The sequence below is a fragment of the Guyanagaster necrorhizus genome, assembly GCF_019112545.1.
Source record: "Guyanagaster necrorhizus MCA 3950 unplaced genomic scaffold BT62scaffold_20, whole genome shotgun sequence".
In the NCBI taxonomy this organism is placed as follows: Eukaryota; Fungi; Basidiomycota; class Agaricomycetes; order Agaricales; family Physalacriaceae; genus Guyanagaster; species Guyanagaster necrorhizus.
In genome coordinates, this window is record NW_025064899.1 from 355,022 (window position 1) to 376,828 (window position 21,807).

A 21,807-nucleotide genomic window follows, 5' to 3' on the forward strand; every position below is an offset into this window, starting at 1 on the left:
CACCGCCCCTTCCGACATCATCCATCACCATCGTCATCTTGCAGCAGCCCTTCGAGCACGGCGACGGGGATGTCGCTGCAAATCAATCTATCGAGCACAGCGCTCAAGACTGCCTATCTCGACGTACTCAATGGTCCTAACAAAGACTGGGTAATCTACACTTACGAGGCGGGGTCGAATGACCTCAAGGTGCAGGCCACAGGCGATGGTGGACTTGAGGAGCTCGAGGAAGAGTTCATCGACGGGAGAATACAGTATGCCTTTGCCCGGGTCATAGATCCCAATGTAGGCTTCCGATTCCCCATCGTTTCGACGTGGCTGACGATGAACGCCCGCAGAGCAACCTTCCCAAGTACGTTCAGATAAATTGGTGTGGCGACGGGGTCCCAGAAGCGAAGAAAGGGCTTTTTCATACCCACTCAAGTGCTGTTGGGCGGCAATTGCTCCATGGGGCTCATGTCGTGCTCAGCGCTCGCAATGAGGTGCGCGTTCGTTTTTTTCCTAGCGAGCTGATGCTAAAGTCTGGTACAGGAAGACGTGACTCCAGAACTCATCATGAAACGCGTCGAGGCCGCTTCGGGTGCAAGATATACTGCTCAGAAGGAAGCCCCTAGAAAGTACGAGCCGATAGCGCCGGTGGGATCCAGCTATACCCCGGTAGGAAAGATCGATATTGCTGCGCTCAAGGCAACGAAACCATCTCCGTCGCCTTCTGCTGCTCCTTCAAGGCCATCTCTTCCCACTGCTAGTAGACCGGTATTTGGCGCGCCGAAGCCCCCAACAGCTTCTGCAGCATCACTTTACGGACGTACAGCAACGGCAAGCAAAGGACCAGCACCAGTTGACGCGTGGCCTGAAGAAAGCCCTGCTGCAGCATCACTACCGCCACCGCCACCGCCAGCAGCGTCGCGTCCACCGGTCCTGCCAACAGCACCGCGTCCGACACCCTCCACAGCTTCCGTTCCAGTTTCAACAACACCCACCAAACCCACTGCTGATGATCTTATCGCTCCCGTTGGGACGGCTTATACACCAGTCTCTCTACCTGCGCCGAAGAAGCTCAAAAACCCATTCGAACGCCGGTTCCAGGAAGAACCACAGAGGGTGACGCCAGTGAAGAAGGGATTGACGTGGTCGGAGAGACAGGCGCTCGCCAAGAAGCAGAGCGAGCAGGAAGAGTCTAGGAGTTTGGCTGCTCAAGCTAGTGTGCGCACTCCCTCACCAGCCAGGAGGTTTGGTGCGGGTACTGCTACCGCTGTAGGAAGCGCTGCTATTGGTTTTGGTGCTACTGCTGTCGTCATCGCCCATGAACCTGAACCTGAAGTCGAGTTCGAGCCGGAAGCAGCACCGGTACGCTTACAGTCCCCTCATAGATGTTTCAGTTATTGACATAATTAATTGTCATAGGCACCTCCCCCGCCTCCTCCTCCGCCGCCACCACCACCACCACCACTTGTGGCAGCAGTTTTGGAAGAAGAGGAAGAGGAAGCCCCGCCTCCACCTGCACGTTTTATGTTCTACTGATGTTGTCTTTTAGCTGATTTATGCATGTTTAGCCTCCACCGCCGCCTCCACCGCCACCGCCACCACCGCCGGTGGTACCTACTCAAAGCTTTGAGGAAGCAGCACCGCCTCCGCCTCCGCCTCCGCCTCCGCCTCCGCCTCCGCCCCCACCAGTCGCCCAAGTAAGCTATTTCTCCCCTTCCGAAAGAAATTGCTGATCATCTATAGATGCAAATTCTTGCTGTATCCGAACCGGAGCCTGAACCTGAACCTGAAGCAGCTCCCGCTCAAGGTCAAGGTATTTGCGCTATCGTGCTATACGAGTACGAGGTACAGTATTTTTGCTTCCTAAGCTCTCACTATAATCAAATATTCTTATAGGCCACTGAGGACAATGAAATGACTCTCGTCGAGGGAGAGCTCATCGAACAGATCGAACAGCTCGACGAAGGCTGGTGGAGCGGTATTGGACCCAGAGGCGAGACAGGGATGTTCCCCGCAAATTACGTCCAGATCGTTGAACAGGAAGCTGCACCTGTTGCTTCACCCTCTCCGCCTCCGCCTCCGCCTCCGCCTCCTCCTCCCGCGCCGGATGTCACGGCCATTGCATTGTATGACTATGATGCCGCCGAGGACAATGAGCTGACATTCAAGGAAGGCGATAGGATCACAGAGATCGTGCCCGCGTCGGAAGACTGGTGGAACGGGAAGGGACCTGGAGGTGAGGTTGGGCTGTTCCCGGCGAATTATGTTAAGGTGCAGGAGTGAGGGCGGAATTTCACCGTTCTCACGAGAATGTAATATGAAAGGTAGAGTAGTTCAATTTGTATGGATAATCATTTTCGGGTATTCAAAGGTTTACACCTGTCGCTCGAGGCTCAAGGCCAGGTCAGAAGGATGATGGTTCTGACCGTCAGTGTTTGCTTAATCTAATACCTGGTTACTTTCGGCGGGTCTGTGACAGGTCGTTAAGGTAAGTCAATCTTTTTAGTGCCTTCCTGCTAATCTCAGTTGTCTTCCCAGTGCATAGAAGCTGCGTCAGCGCTAAGATCGTTCTACCATCGGATTGCCGTATTCCGTTAGTTCATGAGATTGAAGATCAGCACGACAGCAGACGTAGCCTGATTTGGTGTGAGTTTGTCGATCTCTGTTATCATATACGTATACAGTCAATATCGACTGTTCGATTTGTTAGTCCGCCTATTGTCGGGGCCGATCTTATATGACAGCCCCTTAGCATGGCGTCGTGGATTGAGAAGCCTCAGAGCTCACCCTCCTACCAATCTTTTGGGGTACTTATCACAATCATGGCGGTATCCATGATCAGGTATCCAGGTCCACTGTAAAATGATCATCACTTAGTGCTCACCGCGAACACCGAGGATGACATCCAATTCGATGTCTGCTCCAGGATCATGGGTAAACAGGTGTGTTGATTTCATTATCGTCTTGTTTCAAAAGACCCATTATGACTTCTAAGTGAGCTGAACAGCATGCCACTCCCACGCACTTGAAACGTTACTGAATCCATCCCTCCTGTCACCCTCATGGCTATCCTCCATCTTACTATCTTCGTCCTCTTCATCAACCTCCTCGTCGTTGGAGAACTGACGAACCACACCATCGATGATACACTTGGAGACCAGCTCACCGGGTTTCAAGTTGATTATAGTCCCGCTTCGAACGCTGGTGCTCCCGTTTGGAAGAACACATCTCAATGTAATAATTGCGCTATCGTTCCTAGTCCGTCGCTCGCTATGTACAACACATGGACTAGCGCGACGTATTACGCAGCTCTCGGGAATGTAACGGCCCAGATGATCTTTCATGGTACGTTGCTATGGGAGTTTCGTCCAGCTTCGGCTTAGTGGTGATTTTGCAGGTTCTGCAATATACATCTACCTGATTCTTTCCAATTATCCAAAGAGTACAGGGCTTGTCAGTGATGTCCTCTGCGATTTCAGGATCGATGGAGAGGTTGCGGGGAACTTCAGGCATGATACGGATGGCACGTATCAGTTCGAATACGATGTCCTGGCGTACGGCAATGTATCATTGGTCGATGACGATCATACGTTCTTGATAGAGATTTCGGGGCTGGAGCCATCATATGTCATTTTCGATTATGCCGTGTATACGTACGTTCCATTCCTTTCTTTGATTCTGGATGCTTGAAGCCTAACTGTTATTTCTAGGAACACGCAGGTATCCATAACATTTCCGGCGGCGGAGTCCTCAACATCCACTACTGCGCGAAACCCAGCTACCACGAGTTTGTTTGTATCGACAGTCGGACCTTCCCCTTCATTCCCTGCATCCTCATCTTTCAGACAACCTTTCAAAGGCGCCATTGCTGGAATAACAGTGGGAGTCTCGGTGTTCATCGCCTTGATCGCATCATCCTTCCTATACTTTCGCCGGCGACATCAAAATTCATCACCACCGGCGAAGTGAGGCTGTAGCTTTCACGAGCCATCCGGTCAGACTTCTGAGGCACACCATTTAAGAGTGTTTCTCAGTCATCCAGATCTCTTCTCTCAAAATTCAATCACAGCGATCTAGAGCATGGTAGTCCGATGAAGCATTATACCGTTTACACCGGAATCTGAGCTGTTCGAAGCGAATACAGCATTTCAGTCATCGAGCTATGGCCACGATTATGATGAAAGGCGTTATGGTACAAATTATCGTATGTCGGTCACATGCTACTATGGGATGATCAGGAGCATTCGAAGTTTTGATTGTGGATGTCACAATTCGTGATGATCATACTCATGATGATGGACCTAAGTTCTCCTGATACGAGGGTAAGTCTTATTGTATTCCGCTCATCATCGTTTTGATGTTGATCCTTGGTTGATTCCAACTAGGCCAATAGAAGAGCGGCGTTCCCAAGCCGTATTATCATGGTTTGGGTGATGGCGTGACTACCTTGACTGAACAACGGTTACCTCACCTCATTTGGTTCTCTTTCGCCCATCTGCCCACATTCTTTGCTTTGTAAAGTCCATCTCATTTCCCTCCTTCATGAACAACTTCTTTATCTCCCTCCTCTTGCCGATATCGCTCTCTTTCGCAGCTGGTACCAATCGTACTATAGACGATGGTCTCGGAGACGTCGTCACTGGTTTGCAAGTCGAGTACCTGCCATTGTATAGCCCTAATAATACGGCGGAGCCATTTTGGAAGCACGAAGACCAATGCGACGGTTGTGCAATCATGCCAGATGTGACTAAAGCCTTTGACGGAACGTGGACTGCGACGACTTATGTCCCTGCAATAGAGTACATGTCGGCCGGGCTTCGCTTCAATGGTATGATATTCATTGTTCTATGTGCAGGCGCTCATCCTGATTTTGTAGGAACGGCGATATATATCTACCTCATCCTCTCGAACTATCCCGCCAATACGAGTCTCGTTAGCCGGACTGTCTGTGACTTCAGGCTTGATGGGAGCGTTGTCGGGGCATTCGACCACGAGATGGACGGGACGAGCAACTTTGAGTACAACACCCTTGCGTATAGCAATGAGTCTCTCAGTGATGAAGAGCATATATTTCTTATTGAGACCACGGGTTCAGAGTCCTCATATGTCGTATTCGACTACGCTATTTATACGTCAGTAGTCTCCGAGAACACAACTTTCAACCTGTTCCTGACATTGAGAATAGCTCCAACGACGATTCTCAATATTCCTCTCATTCTAGAGCGCTCTCCAGTCATGCAGTCGCAGGCATCGTCCTTGGCGTGCTAGTATTCGCGGTATCTATCACCTGTGGAGCGTACTTCCTCTACCGCCGCTGCCGTCCACGCAGTTTAAATAACACTGAAAGAAGTACCGATACCGGGATACTAGTACCATTCAACATCTTTCATCCTTTCGATCGCAGTACAGCCACTAAATATACCACGACAGTGCCCATGTCGTTCGATGTCGATCAGGAAGTAATCGAAAGCAGAGCGAGCCTCCTAGGAGAGAAGCATTTGGCAGGACAAGTCGTCGCACTGCAGGTCCAGGTGCAGCGCCTAGAAGAGCAGCATCATGGGGGTTCTCAAGGTTCCAGGGCAGCGGGTTCCTTTTCTCCTATGGATCATGACGGGAGTGTTACACTTCAGCCCATACGGAGAGAGGACGACGATGCACCACCCAGATATATGGAATATCATCCCTATAACCCCAGCGGAGGCACTTGATCATCCTGGCCCAGAATCCCGGTGTGAGAAACCAGAAGGCGAATAAATTTGATATTGAAAGAAGACCATGATCCACGCGGGATGGAGGATTTTCGGTCCCATGATTGTTTTTATCCATTCGAGTGCCTGGAGGATCCGCCGCCACATAGTAACATGCGTTCTCTCTCAAACTCCGGTGTAAACGGAATACACAAGGCCGATCGTCTCTGCGGACCACTCTTCTTTGTATCTTATGCTGCTGGGTCGTTCAATTTCAAAGATTACGAAGGTTTCCATGTGCTTACATGAATTAAACCGTGTTGGGGAGTATGCCTCGACGGGCTTGATCAACGCGTATATTCTCTGTCTCTTTAACTTTCGAATTTCGAGCGGCTTACCATTGCGCCTGCTCCTTCAAGTCGACAGTAGCCCCGACTGTTAACTACAGAGAGCAGAAAGTTCTGTGGACACCAAGCCGGAAATCTTGACTTATAGCGGAAAGACCATCTGGGACACCAAGCCATGTGTTGCCGCACAGGGTATGCACTTGCACTTTATCTATCACCCCGCACTGCTGTACTCGTTCTATTCGGATTCACTGCCTCCGTATTTATTCCTTAAACTACGTTCAATATGGTATAAAACACCTTCAAAATCGACGGTAAATATCAGCGTTCAATCTCTCTCTCTCTCTCTAACAATGTTCTTCTTGCGACTCACCATCTTCGCTTCGACTCTCGTCTCGCTCGTCACCGCGACCCCTGCCCCTCGGGCTGAAGCCAGTAGCATTGAGGGGGTCCTCCAAGGCCTGAAAAGCACCACTGATGCTATCCTCCCTCAAATCAGTAAGCCATCTTGGTTTTTTTTTTGGTGTGAGCAAAAGCTGAAAGATTTGTCTAGATGCTCTCGTGGCGAACAAGACTGCCACGGAAGCGTCGGTCTCTCCTCTTCTCAACCAGGTCGTCTCGGCCGTCAATGCCGCCACTTTGTCTGTTACTTCCCTCCAAGTCGGCGGTGTCGTGGTCAAGAGGGACAGTAATGGCGACGTCGCCGCGCTCGCTGCTAGTATCATGACGGTATGTGCGCTCAGGCTCCCTCGTCATGAAATTGGCACTAACGAACCATGGTAGGATATCAATACCACCACACAAGGTCTCACGACCTCAGGATTAGGCCTGGGCAGTCTTGTAACGGTTATTGGCGTGGCGTTGAGCCAGCTGCTCGTTACTCTGGAGGTTATCGTTCCTGGGTTACTTGCACTCGTTGTGGCATTGTATGTGTTTCTCGTCCTTCCGATCTCTTCCTGCTGATAGTGAACAGGCTCGATGGGGTTGTGGGGACGCTTGTTTCTCTGCTTTCGGGGCTGTTGGGGGTTATTCTAGGATAGGATTTTCCATTGTTGTTCTGCAAACACTCTCTAGTGTTTTTTGTTTTTCAGTCGCTACTTGTTCTTGCAACCTACTCGAATTGTGGAACCATTAAGGAAATGATATCATCAAGTTTCTTACTAAAGATGTGTGCTGTTATGGGTGGGTATTCTGGCTAGACTCTTTCCGTAGTCAGAAGTACATGGGGAACTATTGGGGAACGGTGCATCTGAATCTGCAGGCAAAGTAACGAGATAGATAGATGTGTATATTGCGCGGTATAGGTAAGACTAAAGTATCATCGCGTGCATCCTATCGGCTTCTTTACTCGACGTTGACATCCGCCCTCCTTCTCGCCTTTCTTTTTCAGTTCTTCCTCTTTATCAGAGCTGAACCGGGACCCTTTGAGATTATGACAGTTTCCTCAACAAGACTGGCGAACTTCTCGGCAAGGTAGGAGAGGTTATCGCTGCTGGGGCGACGCCGTTGATGATGTCGTCGGAACTGCTGGGTCCAACGGGACGACTAGCGTTAGTCCTTCTGACTTTCTTCCGCTCTTTTTTCTTCAGCCGTGTTGTGTTATACACTGTGCTAGCCACTCTGTGAAGAATTTGACCTGCGGCGCATCATGCGATGCTCTTGGCGCAGATTCAGTCATGATTTTGGTAGCCGGTGGTCACGGCGCCTCGGTACCGCGGTGTAAGCTGTCTTACTTCCGTTCATCATCATATTCTGACAATGATTTAGTTCTAATCGTGCGCGATACTTTATCCAATTCGACCGTTATGGCGCACCAAGGCTCTAACCCTCATAGTCTGTATGTTTATTTGTTCTACCTATCTGGTAGGATCGGAGTAGTGAGCCCTAAGTCTGATCCTCTGAAAGATCAAAATTGCTGATTCGAGTGTACGACCGTACTTTGATGGGATATCGTTTGGTCAGGAACCAGTGTTCCTCTTGACGTTTTTGTTTTCTTTTGCTTTTGCGGTTATTGCATTATGGAAGGGTTTGTGTTTATCATGTCATACATAGCTGGGGTTCGGTTGAGTTTATCGGGTTAATGGTTAGTTTATTCAATGTTAACGAAATGGCGTGGCGTCCAAAATTCATAGCAAAGAGATGAAAGATGACCTGACCACCTGGATGCAGGTCCAATGCATAGATAGAACACTGAAATCCAAACTTGACTTTTTTCGCCCACGATACTTTGTTTCCTCCCTTTCTCTTTCGTGTCATTTATACGAGCTATTTTTTATAATAGATGTCTGTTGATTTTTATCGTCCTTAGCAGCATCAGTGTGTTCTCGTCTTGCAAAGAGTCACTTAGAGCTAAATATTCATTCTTAGGGCAGGTTCTTTATGCTCTTGGCTGATCCCTCCGTCTAAACCATCGATGTGACGTTTCTCCAAGCTGTAAATGCTCACATATTGTGGAACTAGCTGATCATGTCAAGGATTTTGTCGCCTGGCGCCCCTTCTTTCTACTTTAGCTGTCGCTTTAGGACCGGCTTCCACCACGTAATTTCTTTTGTCATTTGTACAACAATGGCTTTGCTCATTTTGCTGAACGCCACGCCGGACAACGCTTGAAGCTTCTTCATTCAGCCCTTGTTCACTTCGACGTAGCTTTTCAATCACGGATCTTGAAAAGTGCGACTTCCGATCTTCACTTGGGATTGCATCAAACACTTAGTCCGATGACCTCTTGAAAGATCCGAGTTGGCCGGTAGACTAGAACCGCGGCTAGATAAATCAACAAAGCATCCAAGAAAGCACCATTTCTTGATCACCTCCACGCCGGACATCATAAATTCCACGCTAGTATGTAACTTTTCCCATCATTTTTCCTTGTGAATTTTCTCATACAAGAAGCATATTACCCGTGGTGGAGATTCAATGTTTAGTCATAAAAGCATGATAACGTGATCGTCACCCTTGCTTTACAATCTATCGGAACACAGTTAACAGCGATCCGTATAAAGCCTGCGGCATAATGTTTCTCCCATCATACGCTGCCATTGCTCTTACTTTCCTTCAGAATAATTGTCTATTTTGATTGAAAAATGCCCGTCGAACCTATCAACTCATACGACGACTTCCAGAAAGCGGCATGCTTCCCTTATCAATGGTCCATTTATCCTGACACTGACCCAGTATTCTCAGATAAAAGGGGATAAAACCATTGTCGTTGATTTCTGGGCCTCATGGTGTGGTCCCTGCAAGGCGATCTCTCCAATATTCCAGCAGCTCTCTGAGATTGACGACTTGGATGTACTTGGCTTCTACAAAGTTGACGTGGACGCGCAGACCAGGATTGCTGAAGAGATGGAGATACGAGCTGTAGGTTTTGTTTGGCGCCATCACGACCCGCGGTAGTAATGGTCCTCCACTAGATGCCCACGTTTGCCGTCTTCAAAGATGGCAAGAAGATCCAGGAAATCGTTGGTGCCGACCCAAGAAGTCTTATGGTACCTTCACTCTTGTATTGTTAACGCCTATTTTTAATCCACGAACCTTAGTTGATGTTGAACTCGGTAATTCCTTGAAGTCGACGGTTCTCGCAATAAATTGGATTGTACAATAATAGATTCGCACTTTGCGCAATTGTATCATACCTGTTGCAATGCGATCTCTTTCACGAAAAGTGATCTCCAGTGTCCAACTTTCCTGTCTTTTATTTTTTTTCGCCTCGCCTTCTTGAATGGCACTTCCTGGTTTACGCATCTTAGACGTTAGAGGTCGAATTTGAAGCTGTTGCGATAGTATATACCACGCGTATAATAATGATCATCGCTTTCATTACGCCGATAGTGGCACCTCTAAATATCCTCGACGCGCTGAATGACATACAAACTCGAGACAAAATGAATTACGAGGTAGTATCCCAGCCGATTTTCCCTATATCCATGGCCTACACGTATAGGCTCATACGACGGATGCTTGTTCTCCCACCTCAAGCTCAGTGGCGCACACCAACCAGCCCTCGCCATCTTAATGACAGCGAAAATTTTGTCAGGAAGCCTCATTAGTCTGAATCACAAGGCAGGAAATTCTCTATCCCAAAGATCAATGAATTCAGTCTCGCAACTTCTCATCACTTCCGAGTCCGAACGTTGATGAATCGAGCTTCTTAGCTTCCTTCGTTCCGGCTGTCATATCATGAGTTGCTGTCTACTCCTTCTGGCGCTAAGCAGTTCATACAATATTCCTTGCTACACTGTAATTAATAGGACTCAGTCCTACGACAGCTGTTGGTGACGAACAACTCGCCATTTCGCCCACAATGGCTCCCTCGTCGGACACTAATCCTATCCACTGCATACAAGTCAACGGCCCAAGCGCACAAAAATGATTTACATTCATCATTCAAACAAAAATTTGTTCGAAGACGCCTTTTGGTCCTTCCATGCATCCTGTTAGAAGTCTAGCACGCTCACGGGAACGAGTCACGACGCGGTGAACATACCACCTCTGCGTATAAAACGAGGTCTGAACATCGTAAAGAGCATCCGTCAACCGGACCTCCTCTCTTTTACAACATGCTCGTCCACGGTAGACATTCCTTCCCTAACCTTGCTACGCGTCTAACGCAGCATCCATAGCACTTTCCTTAATCCCCGTCCTGCTCTCCGCAATCAGCACAACGGCTTTGCCAACGACTGAACCAAGTACGGCCTGCTCGTTATTCCTAAAGATACCGTTTCTAAGATAGGCGTATAGGTCTCGCCGTCGCTACCTCCCTCGTAGCGCGAGCAGAAATTCAGCCCCTCACTTTCACGGACTCCAACTGGATCTGGACTGGGGAAACCGCGAGTCCAGGCGGTGACGCTCCCGATGGTTCTCGTCCGTTCCGCCTGACTATTCCTCACACCTCCACCAAGTGTCCCGTATGTGCGACTATCATAATCATCGCGTAAGTTTCTCTTTCTCCAAACACCGGAGGTAGCTTACCTATCTGTTCGTCCAGCGACAACCGCTACACGCTCTACGCCAACGGTGCTGAGGTCGGGTCTGGCATAGCATACGAAGGAACAAGCTCCACTTCCCAGGTATACACCGTCGGTCTTAACCCCGAAATTGACAACGTCATTGCCGTCAACGCCACCAACACCGGTGGTCCGGCAGGGTTGATCGCTACGCTCCTCGTCGATTACCTCGACGGCACCACTGAGACGTTCGTCACCGATGCGTCTTGGAAGACCCTAAAAACCCCCACTGTAGACGGTTTTGAGAACCCCAGCTTGGATGACTCCGCTTGGATCGCAGCGAATGTCCAAGGACCGGCAGGGATGGCGCCGTGGGGAGCGATCTCTCTCCCGCCCGCCTTGGATTTGACGCAGAGCGACTGGATTTGGACAAATGAGACTGACTCGGCAGGAAATGCACCCATCGGGAGCAGGGCCTTCAGAAAGACGATCATTTCACCGTATGGGAAGGGTGCTGTCTGCGCCAAAGTGGTCATGACGACGTAGGTCAACTTTGCGAGTTGATCTCCACGGTACTGACGAGGACCGCGAACAGAGATAATGCATACACCCTCTATGCCAACGGACAGTCCATCGGATCTGGCAGCGATTATACCAGCGCCCAAGCATATAGTGTGCCGCAGCTGGATCCCGATGAGAACGTATTCGCCGTGAATGGTACCAACGTTGCTCCTGGAGGGCCCGCTGGGGTAATTGGCACCATTCTTGTGGCATACAGCGATGGAACGTCGGCGTCGTACATCACAGACAACACCTGGAAAGCGTTCATTGGGGTTCCAAGCGGATTCGAGCTTCCGGCGACAGACGATGATGCTTGGAGCGATGCCACAGTTGTGGCAAAGTATGGAGGCTCACCTTGGGGTGACATAACAGTGCCAACGGCTTGATTGCTCTTCGTTCATATACCCTTATCCAACTGGTGACTATCTTTCATGTCTTAGTCTCATAGGCCTGCTGTCCTTTCTTTAAAAATAATACAGCCATTGCCTGATTCAAGGAAGAGGAGGATCAGGGCTTACCCTAAGTGCAGCGGTTAAGCCCCAGATAGCCGTAACATTGGTGTGATATATGGTACTCATTCTGGATAGTCGTATGGTCTAGGGACCACCGCATCCTCCCATGTTTTTTGGGATGATTAATGCTAATCAATCAGGTATGCTATCGGAAACGCAAACAAAGTACAAACGTCGAGAGCCAGTTCAGATCAATATATGCATCCATCATCGGTGGTAATTCCATCGCCAGTCCTACGCACCAAGCGGGCGCGCGCTCTCTGACTATTGAAGGATTTCTTGGACTGCTAATGAGGCAAATTGGGCACGAAAATGACCCAGGATCTTGATTACCGCCGTAGACGATGGTGGAGATAGCGACATTGCTCTGTTGAGAATACAACAGCGGTAATTATTGCTGAACCATGTTAATGCCAAGACATTGGAGCGCTCCAGACGCGTGAATCGTCGCAGCACGCCATCTGATTCTCGTATTGGAGTAGGAAGAAGAGAGAGGCCAGGCAATGTTTACCTTCGACATGCCCGGAGAAACATCCATCCATTCCGGTCCGGTCGCACCGGCCCGAGACACACTTTACTATGTTTGCAGTGCTTCGGTACTGGGAGTCCCTTCCCTCTGGCCCTGTGTCTCTCGCGGGGGAACAATCTATGTTTTAGGTGCTCCAGCCTTGCAGTCCCTTCCCTCTCATCCTGCTTCTTGTCATCTTTCCTTGCTTCGTCCATTGACTTCGGTGGTCCTTCAAATTCAACCTCACCGCGGACTTGGGAAGGTCCCAGACAAAATATAGGCATCAGATGGGATCGATATTGTGAGACTATATGGTGCTTTACGAGATAAGATGGGCCCAGCTGTATTGGGAAAAGCAAGAGACGCGTCGCGACGCATCATGTGCAACGGTTTACATCTGAATTGTACTTAATCCGAACTCGGGCCGTTCTACACTTCCTCCCGGTGCGGATTCGGGGACAAAGAAGTGTTCTTGCTCTGGAGGGTGTCTTTTTGACGATTCGTGCATTAGAGGATCTTATGGTCTCATTAGTCATCGGCTTCTCAGATTCTTGCACGTCGTGGAATGTGCCATAATGGCCCAAGGTAAAATTGAGGATGAAAAGTCAACACGATTTATCGACATTGTTTCACATTTAACCTATTGCGATTGAGAGCATTCTACATCATAAACCCAGCAGGTAGATACGTCAAGGACATAGCGCAACTTGAACACCTGGTCCAAGTGCCTTATATCCATTCAGGTATTCTGCGCTCCTTTCTTCGCTTCAGTCCCAACAAATATTGACAGACCAGTCGCAATTCTTTTCGCAGAGCTCCGTCAAGTCCCTCACGTAAAACAATATTTCATCTAACTTTTCGAGCTCGTCCTCAGTCACCCCAATATCGACAAAGACATGAGATAGAGATGACGACGTGGTTGCCCGGGGCGACCGGGACAGAAGCATAGGTTTCAAACCATGAACGAGCACATCGACTTCCTCACATAAGAGCTTTATGTCTAGCTCAAAGCTGAATCGTTCGAGAGATGGGCAGAGATTGTGGCCCCCCGGTCCCGCCGCCGTCATTTCGTGGAATACACGCTGTAAATTTTGAGGATAGTCGTCGTTCCATAGAGTAGCGAAGTTGATATCAAGATCTCGCAGGCCTGGTGATAATTTGAAGATTTTCACCCATAGACCAGCGTCGCGGACTGCGATGTCATTTATAGTGAGGCTGGTAAGAGAACACCTTGATTTCTCCAACAGCTGAATTAGCGCTTCCGCGAAATCATTGGACGTATTGTCGTCCTCAGGCTCGGTTAGTGGCCATGCTTCCACGGTCGTCAACGAAGGCAAGGTGAGACTTTGTAGAAATGAACTGTCTCTTGTCGATATGTCCGTCAGAGATGTATGCAGTATCGGTGGTGAAAGAGCACGCCAGGTACTGGAACTGTTCGGCCAATGAATAGAGTGAAATCTCTGTAGACGTGGGGAACATCGAATGATACCCAAATATTCGGCATGGAGTTCGTCGATTTTAACGTCTCCGAATCTGGAATCATCAAAATAGACGAGGTTTGCGGCACCGATAATGAATCGAGTACTGGCTTTAAACCCGTCAAGCGTCAGAGACTCCAAAGATGGGGAGTGTCGAAGAAAATCTATGACTGGCAGGCCAGTGCTGTTGTCCAAGGGATTAAGGAACAATGAAGACAATTTCGGCAGGCGATATCGCAACATCTGCAGCCTTTGTATGGTGGAAGCGGAAAAGTGCAGGTTGACCTCTCTCCACCGTTCTGAATTCTCCAATAGCCGTTCCAGCAAGTAGAGATCAGAAGGACCGGTGTGCCTAGCTTCTGAGTAAGTCACAGTCAAATGTTGACTACCCGAACGGGTCAACATCGCGTCCAAAATGGGTCGAGTTATTCGGTTTGCGCTGGTCTTCGCGTTATCAATGTAAATGCGTGCCCAGAGATGTGAATCGGACAAGGCAAGGCATCTCCACTTTCTGCAAACGTGGCTCAACTTCCAAGGAACATCGGTAACACGGTAGGCAATTCGTAGGTCGACGGCCAACCGGAAGATTTCCCCCAAAATTTCTGGGGGAAGAACCCTGATAGGAGCCAAAACTTCCACGTATTCGTCACGTATCCGGTTTAAACGGTCACCGCGACCACGTAGCCTGGCCTGATGTTCAGGCGAAGTCTGCCCAGAGGCGCCAATCTCCACATTTATGCTATGGAGTGCAAGGAGGACATTGTTTGCGACTAGCTTCATCTTTTCCCTTTCAGCGTCGGAAGGGTATTCGTTGTTCTGATTGAAGACAAAGAAAGAGGGTGGGTGGTCGAAATCGCTATCGCAGGATATCCACCCGGAAATGTAGAACAGGATGTGTAACGACTCCAACCAGACTTGTGGTGTGATGCTAGAAGGAGATGCAGCAGAAATTCTAGGTAAGACGTATCAGGACCAGATCTGATGTCACAAGAATGTTGTCCTGGACAACTGACCGCTTTTCTATGGACATACTGATTGTAAAATAATGATGGCGGGTCTGATCCAGGGATTGGTCAATAGGGAATAGCGAAGAAAAACTTGATACCCACCAGCTTTGTCGTGAGGATGGATGAGAGTAGAAGGAAGAGAACGAAGTGGCTGTTTATATGGTGGGAACGGAAGAACAATGGAGTCCAAGAAGCCTTTGTATTCTGTTCGACGGACATGAGGCGCCAGGCTGCAAGAACAAAGAGACGCATATCAAAGTTCCGTTGCAGTGATGTCACCAAATTCTTGTATCCCCATAGAGATAACACTGACAGATTACTGCGGTCCTGCGATGACGACGATAACAAGCAAGCAACAGACTGAGCGATAACACCAGAGCGACACGATCCGTCGCTTCGATGATTAGAACACTTTTGCTAAGAGTAGGAACGGATGTCATGTTCACATATCATGTCACGCCACTGATAACCACTCAGCAGGAAAAGAAGTCATACATTAGTGCTCCATGCTAACTGATAATCGGGGGGAAAGGTAAATCATCTCCTACGAAAACCTTGATATCGCTCCAATGATCGATCTGGCGCTCACGCACCCAGTCTCGCAACTTGTCAAAGTTCCGGCACCTATGGGCCTGCGAGCTGTATCCAAGGACGAGAGAAAGATCGTCGCTCCATTGCCAGACGTTCACCGATGCATCGGCGCTGCACTTATTAAAAGTTGTAAATGTACCGTCTGTATTTGGGCAAGAAGGCAAGTCTTACATTAAAGACTGGCGGATCTCATCGATGCAGTGAGATACGTGGTCTGTGTCCGCATGTGGGTCATCGTAATGTTCTTTATAGACGGCATCCTGCACGTCGCATCAGAGAGGCACTGTGCCAATGAATGGTAATAGATAACCGACAAGGCAATGGAGCTGGTGGAAAACATCGAGACTTGCGAGGTAGTATTCTCGGCCGTGGTGGATTGGATATGTCTTGTTTGGGAGAAAAGCAGCCTGGTTCTTCGGAATTTTGAAAATGGAATCTGCGGTATGATGTAAATAACTTGTCAGTCATGCATTGCTCATACGCACTCAGGTAATGGCCACTGTCATTCTACGGACTTCTTGAGCAGGTACGTCGTCTCTGGAGCGGCCAAGACGGTTCTCTAGATGAGTATCAGTGGTATCCCGAACTCTGGGCCGGAAATTAAAGGTGGCTCGCAAGAACCCTAACTATAGATGGAAACAAGAGATCAACGTCCGGGAACTTCGGCCCGTGTCTCAACGTGTTTGGATTTTTGCCGTGGGTGTCTACTGTGACAGCCGCTCCCTAATTTGCACCTAACGAGGATATCAGCCTTCATTTACAGCTGGGGTCCTTGTGGCTGGATTATCGTCGCTGAAATCTTCCCTCTGAATGTTCGAGGCAAGGGCCTGTCCATCGCTGCCTCCTCCAATTGGGTATGGCTGACGTCCTCTTTATTACTGTAATTTTCTGATGAGTATTCTTTTAGGTATTGGAGAGCGATAAATTATTAGTTTTTTGTTTGCTGATGCTTATAAAATTTCAGTCGGTCAGGTAACGCCATCGATGTTGGAGACCATAGGATGTGGGACTTCCGTTTTCTTCGGAGTGCGTCTGAAGGTTTCTTGATGAAATGACCATACTGAATCGTACTGCAGATTTTCTCGTTCCTAGGCGGCTGCTTTTTCTGTTCCTGGTACTTATATTTCCTTCCTGTGAGAACTCGTACCCTTGATAACATCAACTTAGGTCCCAGAAACGAAGGGTGTAAGTTTGGAAGAATTGGAAGAATTGTTTGGTGATACCACAAATCACGCCCTAGAGGATTTTCGCCGTCTTGAAGACATCCATCAGCGCCTTGGCTTGAGTACTGAACCTATTGATGAGAAGCCATGATGAAGAAGGTGGCAAGGCATCCTTTGAAGAGAAGGTTGGCGAGTGAGCGACACTTACGATCACAGTGATACTTTGCTTCACGTTGTATAATAAAGAACTACTTAATATGAGAGACTACGAGACCCATAATTCATCGAATCAGCGCTCGTGACCGGAACCTGTATCTTTCTAGTATCTGCGTGAGGCAATGCGGCAAGAAAATGGGAGAGTCTGACGTCGCTCCGCAGGAAAAGTGAATATTATCTTTGTTTGCTCTCTTATCTTAGTTATCTTTGTCATTGAAATGCCGATCTGTGTTCTCCTATCTGATGTTGATTATTGGTCGTTATCGTCGTCAGGCGCCATGTAGGTAGGGATAGAACACTCGCCAGAAAACATTCACATAGATCAATCGCATCAGTTAAAGGCAGTCATCTACAGAAACGTTTATTCTGTTCCTCGGGCTGGCTGGGAAGATGTGACAAGCATTTTCCGGTGAAGCTCGTGTTTATAATGCCTATACCCCCGTCCTAGTTTACGTGTAAAAATCTAGTAATTCCCGTCGTATACGTTAAAAAAAAAACCTTGGCAGTTGCTGGTATTTCTCAACAGCATTGCTTTATTTTACTCTATTTGTATACTTTGGTAGTCGCATCCATATTTTTCGAGCCGAAACTGTGTCAAAATGAATTACCTTGGAGTTGCCTTAGAGAGCGGGTCCTCACTTCTTACAGGGTTTTGGATGGGAAGAATCAGATTTAGACGACAGAACAGTGAGAGAGTGTGAGATTCAACACCCGAAGCAGATCCGTGAAGAGCTCTATGCCGTTCGATGTTCGACATTCAACTTCAAGATCGAGAAGACGCGTGACGCGACGTCGAGCATGTGACTCATTAGCCGTGGCATGTCAAATAATTTATATTGGCCGGCTGTTGGTGACCAAGGTAAGATCGGCCGATGTTCTTTCGAAATCATTCACAGAGCTGTTATAAGGCAATTCTTCTCGCGTTCTCTTCCTCCTCACGTTGGGAATCACCATGACTCCCCCCCTCTCCTCTCAATCTCTGGAGCCACTAGTCCTCCCAGCCCAACCGCCGGCCTTTGGACATCAGATGAAGGAGTACTTTCATTTTGATCCCGAATACGTGAACTTGAACCATGGTTTGTCTTCCGATCGTCGTGATGAAACAATATGGTTAACATGTACCTGTGATTGACAAAGGCTCTTTTGGATCTCTTCCTCGGCCGGTCAGTGCGTGGTGCAGTGCTCTATCCGACAAGATCGAAATGAATCCGGATCTGTTCATGCGAGTGACGTACCAGTCCATGCTCGTCACTGTACGCGAAAAAATTGCCAGCTTTATCGGAGTCAGTGACGTGGATGAGGTGGTAATAGTTCCGAATGCCTCGCACGGGATTAATACCGTCCTGAAGAACTTTATCTGGGAGGCGGGGGACGTTATTGTTACCTGTAAGAACTCTTGCTTCCCTTTGAGCTATCCGCCCAGGTGGCTGATCAGCGCTTAGGCAATACGACGTATGGTTCCATCTCCCGAACAGTGCAGTACATTTCCGATGTCCCTCCCCATCCGGAACGTGCGCTGTTCACCATCCTCTTTCCTACTACAAAGGAGGATATCATCTCACGATGGAGGGACGATTTACGATCGGTCCGGGAGCGCGCCGGAAAAAATGCGAAAATAGTTGCTGTTATAGACGCGATTGTATCTAATCCAGGAACTCTTCTTCCTTGGGAGGACATGACGGATATTTGCCGTGAGTTTGATGTATGGAGCGTTGTAGATGCAGCACATGCTATCGGGCAGCAGCTCGGAATCAAACTCGACGAAGCCAAGCCAGATTTCTGGATAAGCGTAAGTAGCGCTATACAGCGAGGAGCTTTTTGACTGACCATACGCTAGAATTGCCACAAGTGGCTGTTCGCAAAGAGGAGCGCTGCGGTGTTGTATGTTCCTAAGAGGTGGGCAATGCGATCGTACAGCTGTTAATTTGTATCTACTGATCGAGCGTCCGCATAGGAACCAGCATATTGTCGTCTCTAGCTTTCCGACGTCGACTTTTTATATATCGCCTAAAGATCGTACAGGACCAAACTTCGTGAAGCAGTTCGAATGTAACGCTCCTCTGTTCAGTCTCAAATCTCTTTTTTATTCCTCATTAGGGAACGGGACCATTGACTGGGCACCGTACCTCAGTGTTTCTGCGGCCCTCGATTTCCGCAAGTGGCTGGGCGGTGAAAGTGCGATCAATGAGTATTGTCATAATCTTGCCATCGAGGGGGGTAAAGCGCTTGCCAAAGTTTTGAACACGAAAGTCATGGATGAAGATGGCCAGTTTACTGCGCATATGGTGCATTTCGTCCCCCTCATTTAGAGCTGCTACTGATTGCGAAGTCTGTAGGTTAACGTCGTCATGCCGCTTCCTGGTCACATAAAGCCGACGTTGGAATTAGATTTGATGATGAAGAATAAATTGTTGGTCAAACACAATGCCTTCGCCGCTACTTATTATCATAATGGAATGTGGTGGACGAGGTGCAGTGCCCAGATTTGGAACGAGGTATTTTTCGTTTATCGAACGATGTCATGCCCCTTACTGAACTTCTGGAAGGTTGGGGATTTCCAGAAGCTTGGGACCGCTCTCCTCACTCTATGCAGAGAGATCGAAGAGGAATATAGAGACAATTGAATGCTGGTATTACCAATCCGTAGCAGACAAGGTGTGCGGTAAGGAGCGCTATGCTAAGCGTAGGCTCCCCGATGCACATCGTACGCGTCTTCTATGGCTGTAGGCGTGAAGGAAGTCATTCATCAATGCAACCGGGATCTGATATAGATATTCGTACATGTACTGTCCTTTCGTTTTTGAAGCCTCGATGTGGGTTCCTGAAAAGGTAATATTTAGGCAAGGAAAAGCTGTACAAGAAATATCGCGCGACGCGCTCAATAAAATTTCCCAGTGGTTACGACCGTGTGGTGTGACCTGTTTCATCCCATCCCATGGGTAGGAACCTGATAGTCTAGTTTTAAAAATTTTCTTCTCCTCTTTTTTTGCGCTAATAAATGAATCAGAGTTACAACGGTAAGTTCTTCATGGCCAGTTCTTTTTTGAAAGCTAGGAGCCGAACAAGAAGGTGAGGATCTGTGCGACCGTCGGACTTACCTGATATATTTCATTTTGCGAATATCGGACATGGAGACCCGAGAGTCGGGACAAGGGATCCGAAAACGGATACGTATTTGTCGTTGCTATGGCTTATATACGCGTTGTTATGGAATGGCATTGTTCGTATTTGCAACGTGCTGTCCTTCATCTTCAACCATCACTTTTTTTACCGCCCCCGCCGTCCTTTACCTATCCTTCGACATCGACCATGACGACGTACTCTGCATTCTTTTCTTCTGGTCTTCTTGCTCCTCGCCACATATTCACGGCCAACCTCAACGTCAATTCCTTCATAGACTCACCCTCTTCACCTCTCTTTGACGATGCTAGCGACATCGAAGCCGACGACGAGCGGGGCCGTATAACAGTACCGGAGATGACAACTGCTGTTAATGCAGCCTTGCGACCACACCTACGGAAACGTCGGTCGAGTCTGAGCATCGGAACGTCCATTAATGCTCTCAAGTCGCCTTCACGTAATGCGAGCACTGCCCTGCAGTTCCAGATCCACATTCAGGCGTCCCCTTCACGATCCAGGAGTGGAAGTCTCAGCTCAGTGATGGGCACTCTGGTGGAGAACGAATTCCAGGCCAACGTTGCCAGTGAGGGGCCGAGCCTTGTGGCACGGATGAGAAGTGGCAGCGTTGGTACTTCTCTTCGGTACGCTTCTTTTTCTTCTCTCTTCTTTGTCGTCGCTGACATGTTGTTTGCTGTCAGTCCCCGCAGGCCCATTCGAAGGACACATGCGCCCGCACCTTCACTGCCGCCACCTACTGCTCCTCTACCTGATTTGCCGCTCTGTGAAGCTGACAAGCCGAAGCATTTGTGGTCCTCACAGCCGCTTGATCATGCCAGGCACCCGCTTGTACAAAGCCTTCAGCCGGCCTATGCAGCTCTGCCGCAGCCCTTCCGTGCAGAGCCCAAAGGGGCCGTTGATGAGGAGATGAAAGAAAACTAGGCCCCCCCTTCCATGGCGCCACCCAAAAATTACCGTCTTGTCTTTGTCGAATCGATCCTCTATTCACGAATATCCTAATATTAACTCTCGTATATTATTATTTAATCGGTATTCCTTCTTCGGCTACTTTCTTCTCCTTTGGTCCTGGTGGCCGCTTTGGGTTTATAGATGGGTGTGGTTTGCATAATTATTCTTTCTGGCTATTTAACTACCAGATCACTATCCGGATTCCCCGCCGAACCATTGTCCCACTATGGCTTACCACGTTGCATCATTGCTTTCTCTTATACGCTTGCATCTTTTACCCACATCATTTCTTACGAATTGAACGAATTTGTACGATCACAGTAATAGATTCATGTTATGTCTGTTCGTAAGTAGCTGGCTAAGGTGGAATTTCTCTGACTGATCTGAATTGCGCGATGGGGCCGGTTTCCTTGCTCTGCATTAATTTATATCCTAAACTGACTAGTTTTCAGGAAAGCTCTTTACTCGAACATGTGCTCTCAACGCTCAGCTTTCAAACGTGTATTTCAAAACTGTACCAGTGTGAGCGAAGCGAAAACTGTTTGAAGGAACACGCGTAATGCGCCTGGCTTTCAAAGGCAGCCAGCCATTGTGGCATTGTCATCTTAGAGCTTGTGTTCGCTGGCATCGGTACCTGTGAGGTTCCATCCAGTCCTCGTCTTTTCAATCGAACCGTAACGGGTCGGGCAAATGTTTATTACACTATCCATTCATTCA

The 21,807-nt window shown here is 48.5% G+C and overlaps 11 protein-coding genes across 11 annotated transcripts; 9 read left to right on the forward strand and 2 right to left on the reverse strand.

Moving 5' to 3' along the window:
* Positions 1-2,388, forward strand: BT62DRAFT_303987 (uncharacterized protein). The gene is made up of 7 exons (XM_043180437.1): positions 1-285; positions 339-482; positions 532-1,350; positions 1,408-1,503; positions 1,557-1,685; positions 1,732-1,833; positions 1,885-2,388. The coding sequence occupies exons 1-7, from the start codon at positions 70-72 to the stop codon at positions 2,269-2,271; spliced, it is 1,893 nt and encodes a 630-aa protein (XP_043037396.1). The 5' UTR covers positions 1-69; the 3' UTR covers positions 2,272-2,388.
* Positions 2,389-3,050: 662 nt separating this feature from the next.
* On the forward strand, positions 3,051-3,957 carry BT62DRAFT_1008579 (uncharacterized protein; the record flags this gene model as incomplete). The annotated part of the gene is made up of 3 exons (XM_043177459.1): positions 3,051-3,333; positions 3,386-3,641; positions 3,699-3,957. The coding sequence occupies 3 exons, from the start codon at positions 3,051-3,053 to the stop codon at positions 3,955-3,957; spliced, it is 798 nt and encodes a 265-aa protein (XP_043037397.1).
* Positions 3,958-4,177: 220 nt separating this feature from the next.
* Positions 4,178-5,340, forward strand: BT62DRAFT_304104 (uncharacterized protein). Its single transcript, XM_043180439.1, has 3 exons — positions 4,178-4,310; positions 4,374-4,816; positions 4,865-5,340. The coding sequence occupies exons 2-3, from the start codon at positions 4,531-4,533 to the stop codon at positions 5,254-5,256; spliced, it is 678 nt and encodes a 225-aa protein (XP_043037398.1). The 5' UTR covers positions 4,178-4,310; positions 4,374-4,530; the 3' UTR covers positions 5,257-5,340.
* Positions 5,341-5,956: 616 nt separating this feature from the next.
* BT62DRAFT_303991 (uncharacterized protein) lies at positions 5,957-7,122 on the forward strand. The gene is made up of 4 exons (XM_043180438.1): positions 5,957-6,520; positions 6,576-6,751; positions 6,806-6,948; positions 6,996-7,122. Exons 1-4 carry the CDS (start codon positions 6,217-6,219, stop codon positions 7,060-7,062), a joined length of 690 nt encoding a protein of 229 aa, XP_043037399.1. The 5' UTR covers positions 5,957-6,216; the 3' UTR covers positions 7,063-7,122.
* A 1,842-nt stretch (positions 7,123-8,964) lies between these two features.
* Positions 8,965-9,856, forward strand: BT62DRAFT_934479 (putative thioredoxin). The gene is made up of 4 exons (XM_043186738.1): positions 8,965-9,150; positions 9,206-9,382; positions 9,436-9,510; positions 9,562-9,856. Exons 1-4 carry the CDS (start codon positions 9,106-9,108, stop codon positions 9,586-9,588), a joined length of 324 nt encoding a protein of 107 aa, XP_043037400.1. The 5' UTR covers positions 8,965-9,105; the 3' UTR covers positions 9,589-9,856.
* A 725-nt stretch (positions 9,857-10,581) lies between these two features.
* BT62DRAFT_921557 (lectin) lies at positions 10,582-11,915 on the forward strand (the record flags this gene model as incomplete). The annotated part of the gene is made up of 5 exons (XM_043184318.1): positions 10,582-10,594; positions 10,636-10,710; positions 10,763-10,955; positions 11,010-11,510; positions 11,564-11,915. The coding sequence occupies 5 exons, from the start codon at positions 10,582-10,584 to the stop codon at positions 11,913-11,915; spliced, it is 1,134 nt and encodes a 377-aa protein (XP_043037401.1).
* A 1,243-nt stretch (positions 11,916-13,158) lies between these two features.
* On the reverse strand, positions 13,159-15,257 carry BT62DRAFT_934482 (uncharacterized protein). The gene is made up of 3 exons (XM_043186739.1): positions 15,137-15,257; positions 15,041-15,084; positions 13,159-14,979 (listed from the first exon to the last, which is right to left on the reverse strand). The coding sequence occupies exons 2-3, from the start codon at positions 15,055-15,057 to the stop codon at positions 13,317-13,319; spliced, it is 1,680 nt and encodes a 559-aa protein (XP_043037402.1). The 5' UTR covers positions 15,058-15,084; positions 15,137-15,257; the 3' UTR covers positions 13,159-13,316.
* Positions 15,258-15,543: 286 nt separating this feature from the next.
* On the reverse strand, positions 15,544-16,059 carry BT62DRAFT_971708 (uncharacterized protein; the record flags this gene model as incomplete). Its single annotated transcript, XM_043189036.1, has 3 exons — positions 15,544-15,736; positions 15,797-15,885; positions 15,910-16,059. Coding segments are annotated over 3 exons (432 nt in total), but the record flags the coding sequence as incomplete, so codon positions are not given.
* A 316-nt stretch (positions 16,060-16,375) lies between these two features.
* BT62DRAFT_934484 (uncharacterized protein) lies at positions 16,376-17,060 on the forward strand. Its single transcript, XM_043186740.1, has 4 exons — positions 16,376-16,479; positions 16,590-16,651; positions 16,702-16,739; positions 16,793-17,060. The coding sequence occupies exons 2-4, from the start codon at positions 16,627-16,629 to the stop codon at positions 16,937-16,939; spliced, it is 210 nt and encodes a 69-aa protein (XP_043037404.1). The 5' UTR covers positions 16,376-16,479; positions 16,590-16,626; the 3' UTR covers positions 16,940-17,060.
* Positions 17,061-17,878: 818 nt separating this feature from the next.
* On the forward strand, positions 17,879-19,898 carry BT62DRAFT_934485 (PLP-dependent transferase). The gene is made up of 8 exons (XM_043186741.1): positions 17,879-18,080; positions 18,142-18,390; positions 18,447-18,793; positions 18,842-18,900; positions 18,959-19,053; positions 19,102-19,289; positions 19,341-19,499; positions 19,551-19,898. The coding sequence occupies exons 1-8, from the start codon at positions 17,957-17,959 to the stop codon at positions 19,626-19,628; spliced, it is 1,299 nt and encodes a 432-aa protein (XP_043037405.1). The 5' UTR covers positions 17,879-17,956; the 3' UTR covers positions 19,629-19,898.
* A 144-nt stretch (positions 19,899-20,042) lies between these two features.
* BT62DRAFT_934486 (uncharacterized protein) lies at positions 20,043-21,467 on the forward strand. The gene is made up of 2 exons (XM_043186742.1): positions 20,043-20,765; positions 20,823-21,467. Exons 1-2 carry the CDS (start codon positions 20,314-20,316, stop codon positions 21,061-21,063), a joined length of 693 nt encoding a protein of 230 aa, XP_043037406.1. The 5' UTR covers positions 20,043-20,313; the 3' UTR covers positions 21,064-21,467.
* The last annotated feature ends 340 nt before the right edge of the window (positions 21,468-21,807 follow it).